General features: G+C 42.4%; 1 protein-coding gene and 1 long non-coding RNA gene across 2 annotated transcripts; one reads left to right on the top strand and one right to left on the bottom strand.

Moving 5' to 3' along the window:
* Nucleotides 1–13,732: 13,732 nt before the first annotated feature.
* On the bottom strand, nucleotides 13,733–17,403 carry LOC124234837 (uncharacterized). Its single transcript, XR_006887425.1, has 2 exons — nucleotides 17,260–17,403; nucleotides 13,733–14,849 (listed from the first exon to the last, which is right to left on the bottom strand). It is a non-coding gene; the product is annotated as an uncharacterized LOC124234837 (long non-coding RNA).
* Nucleotides 17,404–17,454: 51 nt separating this feature from the next.
* On the top strand, nucleotides 17,455–20,450 carry RPL14 (ribosomal protein L14). Its single transcript, XM_046647668.1, has 6 exons — nucleotides 17,455–17,569; nucleotides 18,121–18,222; nucleotides 18,412–18,506; nucleotides 19,589–19,688; nucleotides 19,798–19,851; nucleotides 20,110–20,450. Exons 1-6 carry the CDS (start codon nucleotides 17,567–17,569, stop codon nucleotides 20,401–20,403), a joined length of 648 nt encoding a protein of 215 aa, XP_046503624.1. The 5' UTR covers nucleotides 17,455–17,566; the 3' UTR covers nucleotides 20,404–20,450.
* The last annotated feature ends 3,443 nt before the right edge of the window (nucleotides 20,451–23,893 follow it).

The raw sequence follows: 23,893 nt of genomic DNA, 5'->3' as shown, positions 1-23,893 counted from the left end.
CTCCCCTTAACTCCAGATTTATATACTTAATAACCTATCAATCAACATCTATTAGCTGGAATATATGGATAAAGAACAAAACAAACTAACAAGAAAAAGTGAATTGGAAGAAATAGAAACCATGCATGGAAAAGAAAACTTTAAACAAAAGAGGAAACTATGATTAATACCTCAGAGAGATAAAAGAAGATATTGCATTTATTAAATAGAAACAAATTTTTTTAAAGGGCAGGTGGGATTCAGAAGGAAGAAACAGCTCTTGAAAATTAAAAACATGACAGCAGACATTGAAAACTTACTAGAAGGGGGGCCAGCCTGGTGGCGCAGCAGTTAAGTTCACATGTTCTGCTTCTTGGCGGCCTGGGGTTCACCGGTTCGGATCCCAGGTGCAGACATGGCACTGCTTGGCAAAAGCCATGCTGTGGTAGGTGTCCCATGTATAAAGTAGAGGAAGATGAGCACGGATGTTAGCTCAGGGCCAATCATCCTCAGCAAAAAGAGGAGGATTGGCAGTAGTTAGCTCAGGGCTAATCTTCCTCCAAAAAAGAAAGAAAACTCGCTAGAATGTTTGGAAGTTAACATTGAGGCAAACCCTCAGAAAGTAGAGAAAAAAGACAGAGGAATAGGAAAAAGGAGTGAAAAGACTAGAGAATTTCAAAACCAGTCCTCAAAGGTCCCCATCTGGATAACACAAGTTCCAAAAAGAAAAAATAGAAAAGAGGAAGTTACTCATGAAATAAAAAGAAAATTTTACCCTGAACAGAAGGACATGATTGAAAAGACCCAGGCCAATGGATGAAAACTATAGGCACAAAACTATAAAATTTCAGAATGCTAAGATAAAAAAAATAGATCTAACAAGCTTTCAGAGAGAAAAAAAGCAAAAAACAGCTCATATACAAAGGCTCAAGATGAGAATAGCTTAGATTTCTCTACACTGACTCTGGAAGCAAGAAGACAAAGGAACAATGCCTTCAAAATTCCGAAGGAAAATTATTTTCAAACTGAGTTCTATATTTAGCCAAACCATCAATTAAGTGTGAGAACAGAATAGATATTTTCAGACAGTGTCCTTTCACAGGAAACTAACTGGAGAATGTGTTCCACTGAAACAAGGACGTAAACCAAGAAAAAGGAAGGCATGGGCTCTAGGAAAGAGAAGACATAATATGAGAGAAGAGAGGAAAGAAATCTCCAGGACAATGATGAAGGTATAGAGGGAACCTGCCCAGAATGAAGCAAGTCAGATGACTCTGACAGAAATATCTTCAAGAAGATGAAACAGGGGTCAGCCCTGTGGCCTAGTGGTTAAGTTTGGCACACTCTGCTTTGGTGGCCTGGGTTCAGCTCCCAGGTGCAGACCTACACCACTCATTGGCAGCCATGCTGTGGTGGTAACCCACATACAAAATAGAGGAAGATTGGCAGAGATGTTAGCTCAAGAAGAATCTTCCTCAGCAACAAAAAGATGAAATAGAATTTTACATCTGATGTAAACTAATATCCTGAGAAGAGATTTAGATAATTGAAGAAGAGTTTGAGATTAAATTATTAAGACCACAGATAGAAAGCAAATGAAAACCAAAAAAATTTTTAATGATGGGGAAATGGAAAGTTGTGCAGTGTAACTTTAGATGGTCACTTTAATGTAAATACTTAACATTGCACTAACATATATGAGCACATGTGATAGAAACAGAGTGAGAAAAGAGAGAGAAATATTCACCTTCCACAGTGGGGAATCAATAGATAGGGCTTAAAACTGAAAAATCAAGAAGTAGCTATACAAATCTGTTGTTTAAAAGCATGTAAGAAATATAATCAACTGAAAGAAGTGAAATGATTGCCTCTCTGGAATGGTCTGGGAAGAACGGAGTGGGGAAACTACTGTTTTCTGTAACAAACTGTTGGATTCTTTATGTGAATGTACACCTTTGATTTAAAAAAGAAAATACCATATTGGCCTAGAAATCTGTAAGTTGTGGGATGTAGAATATGCTTTTCTCTGAAAATCCTTTTTTAAAAGAAATAAATAAAAGGTGTTATTTATGATACTGAATGGATTGACTAAAATTAAAGATCTATTTAAAATTGAGACAGATCATTTGTTAATGGATTGGAAGAGCCAGTACTGTTAAGATGTCACTACTATTCTCCCAGTAGTGGGTGCTGTGGTGTTCTGCCCCAGCTCCTGAGAGTGTTGGCTGCTGCTGGCTCCCATCTGAGTCCCTCTCCTTGTCCCCAGGTTGAGGAGAGCTGCCTGGCCCAAAGTTACACCTCCTACCCAAGAGAAGCTTGCAGTTAATGATTGGTCTATGTGGGGGGAGGGGTACAAAAGGACCATTCTGAAGGGCCATCCCAGCTCCAGAGCTCCCTGAGCAGTTGGCTGAGAATGCTGTTGTAACTCCACTGCCTCCAACTTCTTCCTCTACTCAATTCTGCTTCTTCACTTCCTTATAGGTGTAGATCCTGAAAGCACTTCCCAGAGAACCTCCTGCACATAATTCTTTGTCTCAGAGTCTGTTTCACAGAGACTCTAACCTAACACACTCTCCAAATTGATCTATAGATTCCATGCAATCCCTGTCAAAATCCCTATGCAAAATCCTTTTTTCATAGAAGTTAAGTTGATTCTAAACTTTATATAGAAAAGCAAAGGACCTAGACTAGCCAAAAATTTTTGAAAAAGAACAACAAAGTTGGGGCTATATCCATTTGGACAAAGACTTGTACAAGAATGTTCATAGCAGCTATATTTGTTACAGCCCCAAACTGGAAAAGCCCAAATGTCTATCAACAGGAAAATTTGGAGGGGATTGTAAACAAATTGTGATATATTCATGCAGTGGAATACTACTCAGCAATAAAGAGTACTGAACTCCTGATACCTAGAACAACATGGATGAATCTCACAGACATAATATTGAGCTGAAGAAGCCAGACCCAAAAGAATAAATACTGTATGATTCCATTTACAAAAACTTTAAAAATTGGTCAAATAAATCTGTGGTGATGAAGGCAGAAGAGTGTTTGACCACTATTGGGAGGGCAGACCACCCTCCACATGGGATGGAGTGAAGAAGCAAGAGAGAACTTAATGGGGTGACAGAAATGTTCTGTATCTTGGTCTGGATAGTGGTTATAAGGACAGAAACACTTGTTAAAACCCATTAACCATATATTTAAGATCTCTGTATTTTACTGCAGGTAAGTCATAACTTAATTAAAAAGAGAGAAAGAGGAAAGGAATAGGTTTCCTCAATTAAAAAAAAAAAAAAAAGAAGAGTAACATGTGGACTAGACTTTCCAGGCCTAGATTTTGTACACAAAAGGCTGTTTTTTCTGTAAGCAAAGCAGTTTCTTTCAACCTTATATGGTTCCTCTTCTTAATAACCTCTAAGAACGTGTCACTGGTAAAATTATGAAAAAGTTCTGGACCCAAATTTATATTTTCCTCTCATACCGTCTCTTAGGCTAACTCATTCCTCAGTTTTTGTTTTGTTTTTTAAATGCTACATCTAAAAGAACATTTCTTATTTGCCCTAAATGACCTTTCTTCGGTTTTAAACATAAGCCCCAGCTATAGTTCTGTGACGTTTAGGGAGCAAGCCCGCGTTCGCGCTGCACACGTTTCAGTGAGTAAGGCTGTCACTTCCACCCCCTCTCAACTCCGCCATTCCAGATGAAAGTCTTAAGATACCCAATTTCACCTTCCGAGGCTTGCTGCTGCCCACATCACAGGTGTAGGGTATTAGGTATCTGCTTCCTGAAATTTGTTTTTGCCTTTCTCCACAGTACTAATACTAGACTGTCTGGGTTTAGCAGGGCTCACGGCCACCCAGACACAGACTCCATTTCCAGCATCGTTTGCAGGGAGGCGTGAATGCAATGATGAGGCTGAGTTCTGATCAATGGGAAGGAAGCAGAAGTGTCCTGATGTGGCAGGCCAGACTCTTCCCGAGAAGACAGTGGGCAGACCCCTTTGCCTTCTTCCTCTATCCTGCTGCATGGGTGTAAGGCAGAATCTGTAGGCCGGGGGTAGTGAGAAGAAGGCCACCTCAGGACATTAGGGGTGGCGGAGGAGTAAGCTGTGTCCCTGAGCCAAGGCACTAGGCCAGCCCAGGGCTTCCCACAAGAGAAGGAAATAAATGTCTAATGACTTTAAGCCACAGTTATTGACAGTCCCTGTAACTCACAGCTGAACTTGGTGCAAACTAAGTCCCCGCTGCAGTCATTGTTCTCCCCCTGATGCCTTTCCTGGGTCTGACGCCACCTCTCAGGGGCCAGGTGACCAGAATTAAATGTGGTCATCTTCTCGTTCAGATGTGGCCCTATGTCTTTGTTCAGGTTTCCTGGGCTCTCAATGTCCTGACCCTTCTCAAGCTCGTTTGTGGATTTATCTTCAACCCATTATTTCAAAGTGGTCAGTACAGACTTTTCCTTTCAAATGTCTAAGAAGGGTTATGTGCACAGGATGGACTGACAGTTTCTTGCCATTAATATAATGTTACTTTTTTTAAAGTCTAAACTCCTAAATTTTCTTAAACCTTTGATTTCAACTTATAAATCTTGTTTATATTTGACTTTACATCTAGTAATTTTTCTATAAATTAGAAACAATAACTTTAGCTTGCTCTGTGATAAATCTTCAACTAAGTCTCGTCTAAGAGATTAAATTTCCAGCAACATTGGCACCACTTAAAACTGTTACTAATTAAACTTTCTGAAATTCTTAAATTTATTTCATAAATATCATATATTTGAATTTTTCAAGCACTTCATATGCCTGACAGGGCAGACCTACAAACCTAAAAAACCTTCATAAGCACTAAAGAAAGTCATATAAATCCAAAAAAGATCAAGTGTATAATGTAGTAAATCAAGTTCTCTTAAACATCTCAAAGTTGTCTACATAATCAAATTCTCACAAGCCTTTCAACATAAAATGCAAAGTTGAAAATCAATCACACGTTTTCATTTGAATTTACATGAAGAATCTGTTAGTGTCTCTTAATATTAGAGATACTTTAATAACAAATACTCAGAGACTGGCTACATTTAACACAAAGTGTTATAATTATGTGTTTGATTTGCTTAATCATGGCTATATATCTTCCTTGGATTGTAGAATCTTTTGCCCAATTCTAGGATTATAGCTAGAACACAGGTGGGCTGAGATGAATGGGTTAAAGGTCTAGGATAGCAACAATTACCCACAGAGCAGCTATTTGAGACCAGATCACAGGATCCAGCTCCAAATATATCATGGATGATGGTACCTCAGCCACAACTTAAAACACAGAACTTTCTGTTTGCTGTTTAAACAAGGTGCCCCAAACCTTTCAGAGAGGATTCAGTTTCACAATTAATAAGTTATTTATTTATTCAACAAATATTTATTGAGGGCATTCAATTGAAGGAGGTGATGTTTGAGGCACCTAGGTCACATCAAAGAACAAAACAAATTTATTTTGCTTTCTCAGAGATTAAATTTTAGTAGGGACAGAGAGGGGACAGACAATAAAACAATAATGTGATAATGGAGTAAATTATTTTGTGTTAGACTTTAAACAGGATGGCCAGGATAGGCCACACTGAGAAAATGAATCTGAGCAAAGACTTGAAGGAGACGAGGGAGTGAGCCAGGCAAATGTCTGGGGGAAGAATGTTTTGGAGAGGGGACAGCCAGTGCCCAGGTTCCAAAGCAGGAACTTGCTTGCCATACCTGGAAACAGAAGGAGGCCAATGTGGCTGGAGAAAGAATGAGCTAGAGGGAGAGCAATAGGACATGAGGAAAACAAGATGATAGGGGATCAGACCGCCATATTCTCTATATTGCATTATTTAGCATCCTTCTTGTTGTAATGTGATTCATTTTGTGGGGAGGTTTCCATAGTGATGCAAGAGTTTTCACCTACTTAGCAAGCCTCTCGGAAAGCTCTTTGCAGCAAAGTTCTATTTCTGGTGCTGTTAAGACTCCAACACGTGTGGAACTTCCATTCCTACCCTGGAGAGTAGTCTCCCTCAGCATAGGTAGCTAAGCAGTCCAAGTGATTTGTGTGTGATTTTCAGCAGCTGTGTAGGCTAGTTTATCAAAGCAGACCCCTTTTATGGACATGTAGTATACTCCAAGGCTTTGGTTATTCATTAATTCACTTAAAAATATTTGTGGCAGGCCTATTCTCTTCTAGGCACTCTTTTAGGCCCCTGGAATACACCAGTGACTCCCCTCTGGTTTCCTGGTTCTATCATAAATTATTCAGCCTATTGTCGATGTTGTGAAGAGTGTCAAAGATCTCGATTTTGCTTGCTTATCTTGGCTCCTGGACTCACAGCCCATCAAGAAAAATATGTACAGCAAAAACCACAACATTTCCTCTGCTTATTGGGGGGAAAAAAGCGCTCAGGATCATGGTTACATAACAAACCAATAGTTCTAGAGGCTATAATCCTTAGAAAGAATGAACTTTGGATAACTGTCCTTGCACTCAGGAGAGGAAAAGACATGGCAACTCTCACTCAGTTGGGTTCACTTCAGAACACTACACACACCACAGAGAGACACACTGATGTCTCCCACCACAGACACGTCTGTCCCCCTCATGCACGCACTCACTTACAAAGCCACGCCCATTCCCCACACACCCACCACAGTGTCCTGGCTATTACCCACTCATACCACACACACCTGTGCCCCTCTTACACATCATACACAGATACCCTGCCCCTCCACCATACCCTGATACTTCCATACCACCCAGACGCCCTTACTACACACAAACACACAGAGCAGACGTTCCTACTCTCCAACACCACTGCTGCTCATGCATAGACACATTCACTATTTTTCACACATTCACACCAAATCTCAAAAGGTCAGAGCTGTGTACATTTAAAAAAAATTTTAACCGATTTATCAAGCTACAATTCACATATGATATAATTCACTCATTTAATTCAGTGGTTTTTAATATACTCACAGAGTTGTGCCAGCATACTCATTTTAGAGTATTTCACCAACTCAGAAAGAAACTCCATACCCATTAGCTGTCACACCCCATCCCCCCATCCACCTCTCCCCAGCCCCTGGCAATCACTAATCTACTTCCTGTCTCTATAGATTTGCCTATTCTGCACATTTCATATAAATGCAATTACACAATATGTGGTCTTTTGTGACCGACTTCTTTCACTTAGTGTAATGTTTTCAAGGTTCATCCATTCTGTAGCATTTATCAGTACTTTGTTGGTTTTTATTGCCATATAATAGTCCATTTCATGAATGTACCACATTTTATTTACCCATTCATCAGTCAATGGACAGTTGGGTTGTTTCCATTATTTAGCTATATGAATAATGCTGCTATGAACATTTGTGTGCAAGTTTTTGTGTTTTAATTCTAAATATGTGTCATTTTCCATCAGACTGTTTTCCATTGATCCATCATAGCCTGGGGAACATCCCTAGAGCCAGGGCCCTAAAACACAACTCTTCTAACAAATAAAGGGCACAATTAATAAGAGCCAATAATAGAAAACACTTTATAAGGGAATAGAAAACCTTTATAAGGGAACAAAATTGTACCTGTAAGAGAAAGAGCAAGAAGTCAGGCATGATGTACTTGCCAAAATGGAGTGCTAATACATTTCTGAATATAACAATGGGAAAAAGTTATCCAGCATTCTTTGCCCCTGACATAGTGCACAATGAGGAATAAATGGAGTTATTCCTCCTAGGGTGAAAAGTGTAGTTGCTAAAGCTTATCTTTCCAAAGGAATCAATTAGGACCAAGGGAAGATATAATCATTTATGTGTACCTGCCAAACATTCACCCAGAAGCTAAGTGAAAACCTTGCAAAAGGAGTGCACAGTAACTTTTCTCAATCCAAACCAGCAAGCATTCAGTCCCCTCTTTACAATATCCTCCTTCACTCCTTGCCCCCTAATTTCTGCTTAAGACTCACCCCACACCACTGAGTGCTCGGGGGCACCCAATAACATGCAACAACAATTGAGAGCCTGTGTATGTGCTGAACACAGTGTTAGTCCCTGGGGACAGAGAAGTGCTAAAAACAGATAAGCCTCATACCCCCAGGGAACTTACCCCCTTTTGGAAAAGAGGGAGGTTAATCAATCAATATACAAATACACAATAAAAAATATCTCATATATAGAAATATACACACATTCTTTTGGTTTTAAGTAATAAAAATTCACTTCAAACTAGCTTAATTCTCCAAATAACAATCATTGGAAAGATACTGTGGTGTCTCAATCTCACAGAACTAGAAGGAGAGCATGTACCTCTGGCCTTGGGAGAGCTGTGCACCTCTCTACTCTGTTTGAACCCAGCCTGTGGTCACCCAGTCTTAGCAGTAGCAGGGACCCAGCTGGGCAGTCTGGAATGGCCATCATAACAGCAACTCACTTGCAATTAATCTCCCAGCCTCCCACCAACCTCAGCAGTCACCTCCAGCCTGGAAGCCTGGAGGACAAAACCCCAGTGAAGAATGGGGGAAATCTTCACGGCTCTGTGGCCCAAGAGCAATTTGTTCAAGTTCCAAGGGCTTTAGCGTGGCCCATGGATACTTTTTCTCTTCACCCAGATTCTAGACCTTGTTTATCCTTCTTCTCTTTAGCTTAGATAGTCCATGAAACTCTCCCAAACATAAGGTATTATTTTCCATCTTTTCCTTCCAATATATTTGTCCCAGACAAGTAGATATGCATGCCTTAAAGATTTGTCTCAGGAACACGGGAAATTAGGTTACCTGAATAATGGTACCCACAAAAGTCAAGGAAGAATTCAGTTCAAGAAATCAAGGAAGAGTTCCTACCAGTAAGCCAATCTTGCCAGCAAGCTCCCAGCCAGAATCTGGCTTCTCTTTTACCTGAAGACAATGAAGCCCAAAGCACTTAGAACATCCACCCGGCACACACTTAAATATTCAATATCTTAGCACTCATTTTACAGAGACTAATTGAGGACAAATTCTGACAGGTTAAGGACTTTTTCTAGACCGGGGGTTGGCAAACCATGGCCCATGGGTCAATTTTAGCCCAACTGCTTGTTTATAAGTAAAGTTTATTGGAACACAACCACGCCCATTCATTTTTATATTATCTATGGCTGCTTTTGCAATAAAACGGCAGAATTGAACAGTTGTGGTCGAGACTGTGTGGCTATCAAAGTCTAAAATATTTACTACCAGGTCCTTTACAAGAAAAGTTTGTGGATCTCTGAAATAGATCCTTCCATTTAGCCTTGAGGTTGACATTTGTCATCCTTATTTTGCCACAGAGGAAGCTGAGGTTTAGAGACAGCAAGTAAATTGCCCAGGTTCACAGAAAGGATTGAGAACATCATCAAACTGTCTTTTGACAATATCATATGGTCTCCTATCACAGTCATTTCCCCACCTCATGGGACTCTTGTAAAGAATCAATGAAAAGATACAGTAGGTCAAAGAATTCCAAGGAAGTATCAAGCCAGCCAAGATTATCACGTGTACCTTCCTTGGAGTTAAAGGCCATCCTATGTGTTTCTGTCACTTTACTTTTTCGGAAGTTGACCCTGTCCACTGGTGCAGGAGCACCAACCTTGCCCTGGGATCCCAACCAACCTTGCACACCTCCCCACAAACCTCTCAACATCTCTGCCACCCTTTCCCCCAGCAGACAGGCTCAACCTTTCTGAGGTAAACTCATTCTACAAGTGAATAAGGAATATCAGTGGGTTCAACACAGCCATCAAAGAGGGCGACCTTGTCTCACTCTTCCCAAGTCCTGCCAGCTCACCTCCACTAAAAGCCCTCATTCCCAGTTGCAAATCAGCACAGAGGTAAGAACAATCCAGATCCGCTCCCTTGAGGGAAAGGCTGCCCCAGGCTGTGAAGCCCAGTCTTGTCAGGTGAATTCATCTAGGGCTGCAGCACTGAGCTGCCAGAGGGCATGTCTGATGAGAGAAGAGCTGTCCCAGGCTAGAGTTCTTTGAGGGCAGGGGCTGTATTATGGACCATAGGGCCCACTTAGCACAGGGCTTGGCACAAAAAATGTGACCAACAAATGAAAGCTATGATCATTATGTGTACTTAAGAGTTTGCTAAACAGCTGAATCAATGAGTTACGGTCTTACTACAAATCTCTCAGCACCAAGGTAGTTAACCACATACACAATCTTATAATTTACACAGTATTTTCCACATACCCTATCTCAATTTACCCTTCCAACAATGTTTAGGGAAATACAGAGAGCTTTTAAACAGACAAAAGGAGATGAAAAGGTTAAGTAACTCAACCAATATCACACAGCAAGAGAGGGACAGAGGGAAGATGTGAACTCAGGGCTGCCTCAACAGCTTGTATTTCTCCCAGCAAACCATACTGCTTCTCTGCCAGAGAACCAGAGGCAATGGCTGAATTTATGTGCCCACTCCTCACCATGGGCATGTCTTTCTTTTCTCTCTCTCTTCCCTTCTCTCTAAAGCTCCCCTTTTTCCTTCCTTTCCCTACCCCAGTCCCATAAAAGGATTCCTTGACTACTCTAATGATTCTATACTACATATTGTTACTTTTTTAAAAAGCATGCTTGGGTTCTACCCAAGGTTTCTCTGCAAAGTTTTAAGTTCTAATAATAGCAGGTAAAGAGAACTTAAAATACCACTTGCATTTAAGAGCTTCATACACAACTCTTCTTTACTGAACCACAGTGATTAGATTTTAAATGTACTGAGCACCTCTGGCTGCCTCTTATCCTATTGTCCCCTAATATCACTGCATCAAAGGGTCACAAGATCCACTTCCCTCATTAGAAGTACAAGCTCCATTTATACTGGAAAGCCTTTTTTAAACAACCATATAAAATAGATAGCAAAACCTAAAAATATGTTCAGCAGACTCACTTGTCCTGGGGCAAATTCCAAGTACCAGTATATAAGCTCAGCAATTCAGGAAGCATTCCAGCCACTCTGTCAGTGTGTGTATGGGTCAAAGTCATCCGAGACCTGATGTACATCAGATGTCCTGAGGAATACATGTCAGGGCCAGCCCAGACAAGCCCTTGCTCCCTTCGAGAGTGCCTCTGTCAGAGTGACTCTCTCACTTTCCAGGTGGGACATGGACAGGAATAGTGGCCAGGGTAGTGGCCAGAACAGAGAGGGCTGTATTAATGCTGGGGTAGCAGATGAGGTTCAAGTGTTGCAGAGAAGCAAGGATATGATTTGGCTGCTCTTGCCTGGGAACATCCATCCACTCAGCTGGCTACCTCTGCAGCTCTGCTCTATACCTATCCAGGTAGAGAATATCTCCCTTGAATGCCTCATATAGTGCCATCTCAGACTCCTGATTCTTCAGAAAATGCAGATTGCTTGGGAAGAGGTAGTGAGCAACAAATCACAGCAAGCACTTTAACAGCTGCTCCTGCACTTCAAAAATGACATGATTCAGAAGGGGAATAAACAAGGCCTTTCTGTGGCTCTCTTGGAGGTCTGTGGCCATGAAGACATTTTGGAGAACTTGTTGACCACACAACATGGGGAAAGCGGGAGATTCTTCTATTCCCATGCTTTACTTCATTGTACAAGGACACAAAGCCTGGGTCCCATCGACCTTCATTTTCAGGAACCCTCAGATGACAAGCGGATGAGGTCAGTTAGACTGCTACACGTCCTGAGGCAAGGACTTAGTATATGAAAGGATGCACTCAGCCCATACCTTCATTACCAAGAAGTCAAACTTGGTGATGGAATAAAAAAGATCTTTAAGCCTCCCTGTGGGTACCTATTTCCTGAAAAACCTTGAGGAGGATTGTACAGCGGGCCATTAAAAGGCTCAGACACTGAAAGTCTGCTCCACCTGGCATTTTCTCTGATGCTTCTTTCTTCCTCCTCATCTTCCTCCTGCTTTGCACCCTACTCATCAGGAATGCCTGCAGCAACCCCAGCTGAGCTGGGAAGTGCTCTGAGAATGCCTTTGGCAGTACCATGACTTTGCCCACCAGAAGTCTGGTGATGGGCTCCAATGCACAGGACCAAATAATAGTTGGGTTCAGCCCCTCCATCTTAGAGGCCAAGAGCAAGTTCTTGGGAAAGATGTTGCAAATCCTTGCCAGCTGACCATTCATGGAATTATGCTCCGGTAACTGAAACCCCACAGAATTTCCTTGGCTAAACCCCAGACTGATATTCTCTGCAGGAAGAGTTCCATCAGGAGATTCTCAATCATGCCAATGGCCTCGACAAAAGTGATCGGATCTTACAAAGCTCCACCTTACCTTCTTCACTGCAGTGAACACAGCATACAGAGAAGGAGAGATTTTCTTTGGAGGAGATACCAGTGCTCCCCTCAAGGATCACACTAAAGAATCTGGTTGCTTTTAGCTGCTCCTAGAGCTCATTCTCCATTTGGAGGCCTATTAGCTTGATCAGTTCATTCTACATTTGTTCAGCTGTTTCCAGAGTACCATGTGGTACCTAGCTAACATTCTTCTTTACCACTGAGTCCACTTCTGTGATATAATGAGAGAATGCATATACATTCTTGGTGTTAGTGAGCCATTCATGTAATGGAATAATGTGTTTTCTACAGAGAATAAGGAGTATAATGATCTATTTTAAGGCATCACAACTTCTGTTAAAAGTTTCTTACACTCAAAGGCAACAAAAGCCTCCATATTTGCTGTGGCCTTTCCATGTCCCTTAGATCTGCTATGTTTCTCAAGTATTTTCTTGACACTGGACCAATCTTTCAAAGGCATAGAAACCAACGCTACCTCCTTGGTTATTAAACACGAAAGACAGATCACAAAACCCCATTCTAGCATTTAGAGTACTGTCCAATGCTTCTATTACTGAAGGAGCGGGGCATGGCATTGCAGGAGTCCTGACCCATTCCTGAGTCCTTCAGCCTCTTTGGGAACAAGAAGTTGGAGGTGAGCAACCACTGGATTGCTAAAATGACCTTCATTTGCCTCTCACTCAGGCTCCTGTGATTTAATAGGCCAATGTTCTCCTCATTACGGACATCTTTCTCATCCCAGGACATGTTGTCACCTGTAGTTTGTGAGTTTACCTCCTGCTTTGCAACAGAAAAGATCTAAAACTTGCCCATTGACTTAACCCTCAGAATACCTTCCTGCTATACCATCAGCATTCTTGTTAAGTAAAAACTAGCTCTGACTGAGAAAGTAAAATCTACATGGCTACTTATCAGGTAGGAAAAACATAAAAAAAGCTGTAAAGTTAACAGGAAACAATATTTCTGCCAATGTCATGCAACATCTGTAAAGTGTCTTAATAACCCTACTCTTGAGTCACCACTGCTTTACTCATTGAGAAACTTTGTTCTCTAAAATCAAACTCTCAGAAACTTTGGTCTTTGAAATTTTCTCAGTAAAAATGAAACATCTCACTCTTGCCTGGAAGATCTAAGTCACTTTAACATAGAAAAGCAGTTTCAATTTACAACCCAGGTGCAAAGCTTCAGAAAAGGGTTTTTGGACAACATTTTCATGGGTCCATTTTGCTGTCTAGGCCTGATGTTGACCCCTTTACACAGTCCTGCTTTGCTTTGAGCCTTTCTAAACAGTGTTTCATTTAAGCTCCATCTAAACAATGGAATTGTTTAAATTCCATTCCACAATCCTGTAACTGTATCTTTTCCTTCATTTGGTTAAATGCCCCACGGTGTTTCTGGTGTGCAGCGCCCCTTACTGCAATGAATCAATACACCTACTTTTGCTGGGCTACAGGTTTATTTCGGGTGATTTCAGGTTGACCGGGCTTGGACACTGTATTGCTCAGCTTCAGGTCTCCTAAAATGCAAATTTTTAAAACAGATGTAACAACGCATTTTTTTCACTCCTAAATGTACATGCACCTGTCCACCATGCCAGGTAGGCATGCATAGAACTACTATGCCAATTTGTCATAACTGGGATTGGTTCACACATCTGAAAGTTTACAGGAACAAGAAAGGAAGTCAGATTTGGGGGTAGCTTTTGGTTCACTTCTTGAACAGGCTCAATTTTCTTTCTCTTTGGGGCCCCAGACATTTTGTCTGATAAACTAATGCCACCATCCCTCATGAGTGAGAAAAAAACGAGACACATCTACTCAGCTGCAGCTGACAGGAATACTGGGGTCCAGCTGGTACAAGTGGACGGCTCTGGCCACAGTGACACGCGCAGGTACTCTACAAACACTGCAGGGAAGTGGGCGTGCTGCTGCTCTTCCCCACGTCCTCCAGCTGGGACCCGGGACCTGTGCAACCCCTCTGCTCGGCGCCTCGGGGCAGGAACCCGAAGCGGAGAGTACACCTTGCCCCTCACATCTGTCTCTTGCCACAGCAAGAGCAGTGAGGCGCGGTTCAGGGGGACACAACCTCCAAGGCAGCTCGCACGAAGGACCAGCTGAATCCCTTAAACGTGAGCGCCTCTGGCCGCCAGCTTTGTTGCAAGGGCGCACCTAGGCTCGACCTCTGTCTTGGCGATTGGACGAGCAGCTACGGCGTAGGTCCGCTGGGGGAGGCCCGAATACACCCCCGAGCGGCACCAAGACGCCATGTTGAATCCTGGCATCACCCACGAGTTGCCGTTCCTGCCGGTGATTGGACGAGCCAGTTGGTTCTCCCAGAAGGGGCGCAGCCCGCCAACCGGAGCTCTGCATGTGCTGGTCTGGTTATCTGGTTTCTGAGGTCTGTAGTTGCTAATGATTGTCTTGTTCATTCCTGGACTACTGCGACCTCACGAGGTAGACAAGGCTTTCTTAGAGCTTCGAAGAAACCTGAAAACTGCCTGGGGCTGCTCGGGAGGGGATCTTGAGATGCTTCTTCAAGGACACGCTGTCGTTCTCTAGGAAGAAAAAGTTGGGAGCACATTCTAGGAAGAGGGGGCCCAGCTGGAGGAAAAGTCGCCAGAATTGTAGCTATAGCGGGATTAGGGATGAGGGACACAGAATGCACAGAGAGAAAAACCTAGCAAGGTGTTGGGGTAAGCTTGTGGAGGGCCTTGAATGCCAGGCTAGGGAGTTTGGGCTTTATCCTATAGACTAGGGAATAAAAATGAACATTAGGAGGATTTTAGACAGAGATGACATAATCAGATAATTAACTTTAGAAAAATAATTCTGTTCCTGTGTGGAGTATCCAAAAATGTTTCCCAAAGTGTGTTCAGTGAACCAGTAGGGGAGCTTGTTTTTAAATGCAGGTTCTGGACTCTCTCCACGCCTGCATATCATATTCTCTGCTTGTAGACCTAGGAAACTCCATTAAAAAACATTTAAGTTAACATATAATTGGGGAAAAGAAATGCACAAATCATAAGGGTAGAGCTCTGAATTTTCACAAGCTGAACACACTCATGTAACAAATATCCAGATGAAGAAACACCACCAGCAGTTCAGAAGCCCCTCTTCCCCTCCAGCCACTGCTGCCTGCGACAAGGGTAAACACAATCATTACTTCTAACAACCATAGATTAGTTTGCCTGATTTGAACTTTATATAAATGAAGTCACAGCATAAACTCTTTGTGTCTGATTTATTTCAGCTGTGTATAAATTCATCCAAATTGTTCTGTGTAGTTGCTGTTGACTCCACTGCTACAGACTTCCACAGTTTATCCATTCTCTTGTTTATGGGCCTTGGATAGTTTCCAGTTTGGGGCTACTACCACAAAAGTGTTGTTATGAATGTTTTTATTCATGTCTTTTGCTTTGTAAATTATAAAGCAAGATACCAAGGCCTAAAGACTAATTCATTCACACCCACTTATTGAGCCCCTTATCAGGCATTATGCTAAGAAAAGAAGATGGCCAAGGTCCTGCCCTCATGGAACTTATTCCATTTGGCACAAAACTAGAACTTAAGTGAAAAGAAAAGTAAGTCAAACAATTGCAATTGTGGTAATAGCTCTGAGGGACAAAAGGCTGAGCTAGCAGGAAGGGAAATGACCTATTTCTTTTATGTGGTAGTCCGGCTAAGTCTCTCAGAAGAGCTACTAGAAAAAAATACAAGAGATGAGTTGGCACTGCCATGAGATAAGTACAAACAGAGGGAAGAGCATTCCTCAGGGGAGACACCAGGTGCAAAAGTCATAGAGCAGGAGACAGCTTAGCCTGTTCAAGACCAGTGTGGCTGAAGCACAATGAAGGGGAACGGGGCTAGCATAAGGTGTGTTCGGATACAGGAGCATATGATGCAGGGCCTTGTAGCCCTGAGTAAGGAGTTTAGATTTTATTCTAAATACTGTAGAAAGCCACTGAAGTGTTTTAAACAGGAAGTGATGTGATCTGATTTATTTTTTAAAAAGATCCCTCTGACTGATGAGCAGAGAACAGGATTAAAGGGAGCAACAGAGAAAGCAGGTCACTTAGAAGGCTGTTTGAACAGCCCTGGGAAGATATGCTGGGCACAGAGCTTAAAGAAAAGGACTGAATACATCTGGGAATTGTCAGCACAATGATCACTACCATAATCAAGTGATGAAAGGCAACAAAGAGATATCCTGCATGTGTTCTGATGTGGTGGATCAAGGGCACCACACTTCTACCAAAAATGCATAATCTCAATCTAATCATGAGGAAAACTACAATAAATCCATATTGACAGACATTCTACAAAATAACTAGCCTGTATTTAAAAAACGTCAGCACTATGAAAGACAAGGAAAAGCGAAAGAACCACTACGAAGTTTTTAAAAACTAGACATGATAACTAAATGCAACTTGTAATCCTCCATTAGATCATGGGCCAGGAAAAAAAATTTTTTCATTTGCTTTGAAGGACATAAGTGGGACAACTGATAATATTTGAATAAGGACTGCAAATTAAATAATAGTCTATATACCGTTATTAATTTCCTGATTTTGATCTTTGTTCTGAATACGTAAGATAATGTCCTTGTTTTTAGGAAATAACACATTTAAATATGTAGAGATAAAGGAACGTGTCTGCAATTTCCTCTCAAATGGTTCCTAAAATAACCGATAGAACGATAAAGTAAACATAAAATGTTAATGTTTGGGGAATCTAAGGAAGAGTTTATGGGAATTATTTGTAGTAGTTTTGTAACTTTTCTCTAAATCTGAATTACTTTAAAATGAAAGGTTAAAAAAATTACTAGGGTCACTTTGGGAGAGGGAAAAAACAATACTAAGCCACGAGCAACAACATTTAGACAAAAACAAACAGAGAACTGACTAATAGAAGGAAAGATGCAAGAATGTTAAAAAACGAAGTCAAATGGAATGCGGACAGAATTACATTGGACGTCATAGCTTCGGTGCTCTTCTTCACCCTAAAATTCTAAGAGATGACCTTCCTGCACGTCACCCGCAAGATCACCGAAACCAATCCCTCGACTCACGTCCGGGAAAGAACACGCCAACTGTGGCCGGCTCCGCCATGTTTTCCCAGTGCGCATGCGTGTGCGTTCGCACGCACGCACGCACGCTCCAATCCAAACCAATCGGTGCACACGTCGGCGTCTCCCCCGCCACAGGGCGGGGCGGCCTTCTACACATGCGTACGGCTGGGCGGGCCCTGTCTCTTCTCGCCGAACGCCGCCAACATGGTGAGTATTACTGTTCTGGGCTCCAATTCTCGCCGCCGTGCAGCTCTGCCGCTGCCTCTGCAGGGAAGCGGAGGCGCGGAACGGTGCCCAGCGGCTCTTAGGTAGCCCGTGGTGAGGGTCCCGGGGCTGGCGGAGCACGGAGTTTGGGGATTTCCCGGACGTGTGGCAGGCGAGCTCGTGGAGGGCCTGGCCGGCCCGGCGCGCCTTGGGCCACGCGTGCGCAATGCCCCCGGCGGATCCCGGCTGCTGGGGCGGCGGGTGACCTGGTGGGGCAGCTGAGGCCGAGCCGGGCTGGGGCTGGTGGGCTGGTGGGCTGGTGGGCTGGGGAGTGCAGGCCCCATAGACCTGGAGGCCCGAGGGAACTCGGCTTTTGCCGCCGCCGGCTCTGCGGATTTTGTCCGTCCAGGTCGAGCCATGACACTTGGCCGTGTTCCCCCCCGACGTTCTTTTCCGCGGTACTTAGCCACGTTGTCTTTAAGCTGCAGAGCCTTATAAACTAGCGAGTATTTTTAGTCAGCGTCGCTCTTCTCCCCCCCAACCCCCCATTTTAGGTGTTCAGGCGCTTCGTGGAGGTTGGCCGGGTGGCCTACGTCTCCTTTGGACCTCATGCCGGGAAGCTGGTCGCGATTGTAGATGTTATTGATCAGAACAGGGTAAGTGTAAGGAAAAGTGTCACAAGTATAGTTCACGTGGCAGTGAATGGTATGTAGTATACGTGGTAACGGTGCTTATTCCAATGGTCCTCTAAGGTAGGAGTGCTCTAGGTGGTAGCTTTAAGAGTATTTATCCATTTTGCTTACTGTTACGTATTGCACTGAGATCCTTGATCTTATGTATTCTAGGCTTTGGTTGATGGACCTTGCACTCAGGTAAGGAGACAGGCTATGCCTTTCAAATGCATGCAGCTCACTGACTTCATCCTCAAGTTCCCACACAGGTAATTATCCACCAGCCTTCATCCCTCCCCAGATTTGTTTATACCAGTAAAAGTTTGCTTAGTTGAATTAAAAAAATGTTTTTGCTATTTTGTTTTTCCCCTGAAAATATAGTAGACAGTGTTGAGGAGAGAAAGCAATTTAGAAGGGGGATTTACAGTGTAGATGTAGACAGGTATTATTTACTTTTTAAATGTCTCGTGATCTGATAGTTCTCTGGCTTTCCCTTTATCCAGATTTGCCATCCTCTTTCTTGTTCCCCTTTCAGGATTTACACAGCAAAGACCTCCCTACAGAATTCTTTTTTCTTGGAAAATATTAGTTACTTTTGCTTCCAAACAAAGATACTGATTTCTTTTCTAAAACTAGCTATCATTAGTTCAGCTTTTACTGTGTGTCAGTTAGTATTTAACATACATCATCTCAATATGGCAGCTGCTAAGCATGTTCTACCAGCTGCTTGAAAGGAATTGAGACAGTCAGTAGTGAGTTTTTCTTCGCACGTTGTAGATTATGGAAGTTAAAACACCGTGGTGTGTCGTTAGAGAGCTGCAGCGACGGTGCAATGGAACGTGTACTGTTACTTTATTTTTTAAGTATACTGAGTTTTGATACTTGAAATATTTGAAAGAAATTCAGAATGATTATAGTTGGATTTTATGATGATTGACCACAAATCTTTAAACATTTTATACAGAATAAAACAGTAGGCCTAAGGATTAACTTCACCTCATTCTCTATGAAAAGGAAATCATTTTGTACACATCCACTATCCTGGAGTGATAGTATACATAAGAGGTGATTTTTAAATCCAGAAAATGGTCTGGTTTGCCTTTTTTATTAAAGTTGTGTGTTTGACATTATAAGGCATCCTGGCTTAGTGAACTCCATTCAAATAAGTAAATGACAGTGGAGACAACTAGATCTGGAAGAATAAAAAAAGAGAAGGATAATTTTGGCATCGTTTTGCGTACACTTTTTAATTTGAGGTATAAATTGTGCTTTTCAGAGGACACAAACCTGTCCTTGGATTGGCGTGGCTTCAAAGCTAATTCCTTAATCTATGGTGTTGCTTCTTTTATAGTGCCCGTCAGAAGTATGTTCGACAAGCCTGGCAGAAGGCAGATATCAATACAAAATGGGCAGCCACAAGATGGGCCAAGAAGATTGAAGCCAGGGAAAGGGTAATGACTTAAGATCATTTGAATTCTGACCTTTTCTTTTCTGGAGGGTTGGTATGAGAGGGGTAATATCTTTGTGTGTTTTGTGTTTTTTTTTTTTTTTTTTTTACAGAAAGCCAAGATGACAGATTTTGATCGTTATAAAGTCATGAAGGCAAAGAAAATGGTAAGTTTTGAAAAATTATCAGGATTGTTGTATTCTAACCCTAAACTTGATTGGTAATTCTGCTTACCCAAGCTTGGTACACCAAAATTGACTTCATAAAAGTCTTAGATTTAAGGGTTGTCTTTTATACGCATACATGCTATATATGCTGACAACCTATGTAGATGTAGAGATAAGATTGACAAAATATGTGCATTCATATGTCATAATTATACATTTTTTGCATGCATGTATGATAAATATATTGAAATTTTTCAGAGGAACAGAATAATCAAGCTTGAAGTTAGGAAGCTTCAGAAGGCAGCTCTCCTGAAAGCTTCTCCCAAAAAGGCACCTGCTGCTAAGGGTGCAGCTGCAACAGCTGCCGCAAAGGTTCCATCAAAAAAGACGACCACTGCGGGCAAGAAGGCTCCAGCCCAGAAGGCTCCAGCCCAGAAAGCTGCAGGCCAGAAGGCAGCGCCTCCGAAAGCTCAGAAGGGTCAGAAAGCTCCGGGTCAGAAAACTCCAGCCCAGAAAGCACCTGCTCCAAAGGCGTCTGGCAAGAAAGCATAAGGGGCTGTTATAGAAATAATAAAGATTCTTTTTGACGTGCTAGCAAATCTGTTTGATCTATGGATTAAAGTCTTGCTAGGGCTGGGATTGTGACACAGATTGATGGTAGAATTGTTGATGTCATCCTTAGAGAATCAGTTACTTTGTCCCACTCTGCCCAGACTTGGCCAGTATAAAGTCGTCACACACGGTCATATGTAACTGGTTAATGTTCTCATGGGAAATTGTGATAATTAGGACACCAGGTGATTTTTTTTTCCTCGTACAGATATGTTCTTCATAAATATGTAAAATCCCAGCAGCTTTTGATGCTTGAAAATTTAGAAAATTTTATAAAAATACACTGTAGAAAAGCAAGATTAACTAAAATGCGTTATGGTCTGTTAGTTTCTAGTTAACCTATCATTTCTAACCAACAGCTGGCTTCTCAGCTTCACTGGGATAATGGGGCAAAACTCATTTTTGCTTGGTTGTATTAATAGGCTAGAGAAAGTTTAATAGCTTCTGTGATAGAGGGAATAGTGGCAATTTTGGATTCTATGTCCTAGCCTGAAGGGTAGGGAGTTCTCTAGAGAAACTGGAATCTTCAGCTATGACTTGGAAGAAAGAGGGTGTAAGAGGAAAGGTGGGAATGTAGAGCACTGGATAGAGAGCACAGAACAAGGAGGGTGGGGGGCACTGTAGGAAGCCATTGAGTGGATTTTTGTTTGTTTTGAGGAAGGTTAGCCCTGAGCTAACTACTGCCAGTCCTCCTCTTTTTGCTGAGGAAGCCTGGCCCTGAGCTAACATTGTGCCCATCTTCCTCTACTTTATATGTGGGACGCCTACCACAGCGTGGCTTTTGCCAAGCGGTGCCATGTCTGCACCTGGGATCCAAACCAGCAAACCCCGGGCCGCCAAAGCGGAACGTGCGAACTTAACTGCTGCACCACCGGGCTGGCCCAAGTGGTTTTAAATGGAGTGATAACCTCAGATGTAGATCATTATGCTATTAGACTGAATTTTAAGGGGTCAGGACTGGGAAGGTCAGAAATGGTACGAAGCTTGATAGTATTCCTCACCTTGACAGTGGTCCAAACCAAGTAAGTGGTAGTGATGCCACAATTTAGGGCTTGATCATGGATTGGGCTGGAAGGGAAAGTCAGGAAACCAAATGTGGTAAGGGTTTCTGGCTTTTACTACTGGCTCTGGCTGTGGAAGAAAACGAGATGAGTTTTAAGACATGATACAGACTGTCGGGGCAGATAGGCAAGGATGCTGACAACCTATATTCAGATCCTGGCTCTGCCACTTAGAAGCTGTTGTGATTTAGGCATGTCCCTTAATCCTCAAAGTCTGCTTTTCCTCTATGGATTAGGGAAATCATGATTGTACAGCCCAGTGTTTGGCTCGTGGTGATAGCTGTCATGTTTATGACACGGAGAAGTCTCAAGGACAGATTGGGGATTTGTGGTATGTAAATGGTCATTCTAAGATTGCCCAGGATTAGAGTGGACAAGAATCAGCAAGAGATTTTGAAGGAGTGGTCAGAGGTAGGAAAGTAGGAGAGAGAGAAGGAAGCCACAGAAAGAATGTTGGTTGAGATTGTCAAGGTGAGGGGGAGAGGGCAGTAAGTGAAGGAGAAGTGTTAGGTGGAGTTTGGAGGTTGTAATTTTGTAAAGTTGGAGTGACTAGCATGTTTGAATGCTTCTTGGAAAAGCAGCTAATTGGAGGATAGGAGTTTGGTTCTTGAGGAAACAGGACAGAATGGAGCCTAGAGAAGAGGAACTGAATAGCTTTACAGGACAGATGGGCTTTGCATAAAGAGGAAAAGGAAGAAAAAGTTGGTTTAGATGCTAAATATGTAGGTTTACTGTCAGGAAATTGATATTGTCTCACTGTGATCTCTGAATTTCTTGAGTTAGAAAGCAAAGTCACACCGAGAAAGGGGGGAATGAGGAGATGCAGATTTGCAGAGAATGTAGGTTCGAAACTGCTTGTTGAGGAAAGGGGAGAGTGCTTCTGTCAGATTGCTGTTGACTTTGAAGGCCCTTTAGCTCCAGTCCATGACATGGGGCTCTGAAGAAGAGAATTTAAGGCTGAGAGGATGGGAAAGCTTCAGGGTGGAAGCAGCATTCAAGCTGCACCTAGAAAATAGTGCAATATGAACAGTGGAAATTGGGAATTCCAATCTAAGGGACCTGCAAGAAAGTGACTGAGGTGAGGCATAAGGCACCTGAAAGGGAGTAGGAAGGAGAAGAAGTAAGATGGGACCAGACAATAAAGATCTTGAGCTAGGGAGTAATCTTCAAGAAAATCTGTCTGGCAGCATAATCTGGATTGGGTTAGGGATGGAAGAAGAGATCAGGAAGTTATTAAAATATGCAGGCACATAATAGTCCACTCTGGTTATAGAAAACTGCGCACTTGTCCAGTTCTCATTAGAGAGGGGGATCGTGTAGGGGAAGAACACTGACTGCAGAGTCAGCCCCAGGTTTAAAGCCTGTCATTAAGCCTGAGCTCATTCTTGTACCCTAGATAAACCTCATCTTAAAAAACAGGGACCCGGATACCTGTCTTAGGCAAAATTGTGGCAAGGATCAAATGATGTAAACTTAGAACAAGGTCCATATTCCCGACGACTAACAGGTCTTCTCATACATTAGGTACTCAGTAATTTGAGTTGAATTGTGTTGAGCTAAATTGGCCTTAAAGGCAAAATTAGGAAATTGGGCAATTTGGTTTTCAGGAGCCTCTCGAACAGTGTCATGACTAGATTTGTATCTTGGATCATCCCGGCTGCAGTGTAGAAAGAAAGGATTGGAGGGGGCCAGGCTGGAGACCGGGAGAACAGTTAGGAGGCTGCTGCAGTAATCCAGGTGAGCGGAAATTCGGAGGAAGGAGTCAGCGATGACTCCCAGGTGAATGACTGACTCCGTTGGCTGGATGGAGAGTGGCGTGTTTTAACTGATATGGGGGAACTCTGGAAGAGGAACAGGAAGGTGGGGGAAGGATGATGAGACTAGTGTGGAACATTTTGAGTTTTAGGCGCTTGTGGGTTAGCCAAGTAGAAATAAAACAGTGGACAGGTTGATACGCGGGTCTCTAGCTTAAAGCTATCTGCACAATGCCTGGCCAATTGGAAGCGCTATTGCCACGATGGTATCTGGACTGGAGAAAGATGTGGGAGTGTGTTATAGGAGAGTGGTAACGATACACAGGAATAGTAATGTTAGGAACAACAGAGCTAGCACTTATTTTGAATTATTTATGGTACAAAACCAGAAATTGTTTAAAGTGCTTTGCATGAATTGACTCAGTTAATCCACTGACTTTATGTTTGAAACTATTACCATTCTCACTTGGGAAATTGAGGCACAGAGTTTACATAGCTTGCGCAAGACCATAGTACTGTGAATAAATGGTGGAACCAGGATTTGAACCCAGATAATCAGACCCTAGACTTTAAGATCTTAGATCACAGTCCAGAAAATCATCCATTAAGTGCAAG

The sequence above is a fragment of the Equus quagga genome, chromosome 1 (assembly GCF_021613505.1).
Source record: "Equus quagga isolate Etosha38 chromosome 1, UCLA_HA_Equagga_1.0, whole genome shotgun sequence".
NCBI classification, from domain to species: domain Eukaryota; kingdom Metazoa; phylum Chordata; class Mammalia; order Perissodactyla; family Equidae; genus Equus; species Equus quagga.
This window is presented reverse-complemented; position numbering and strand designations above follow the sequence as displayed.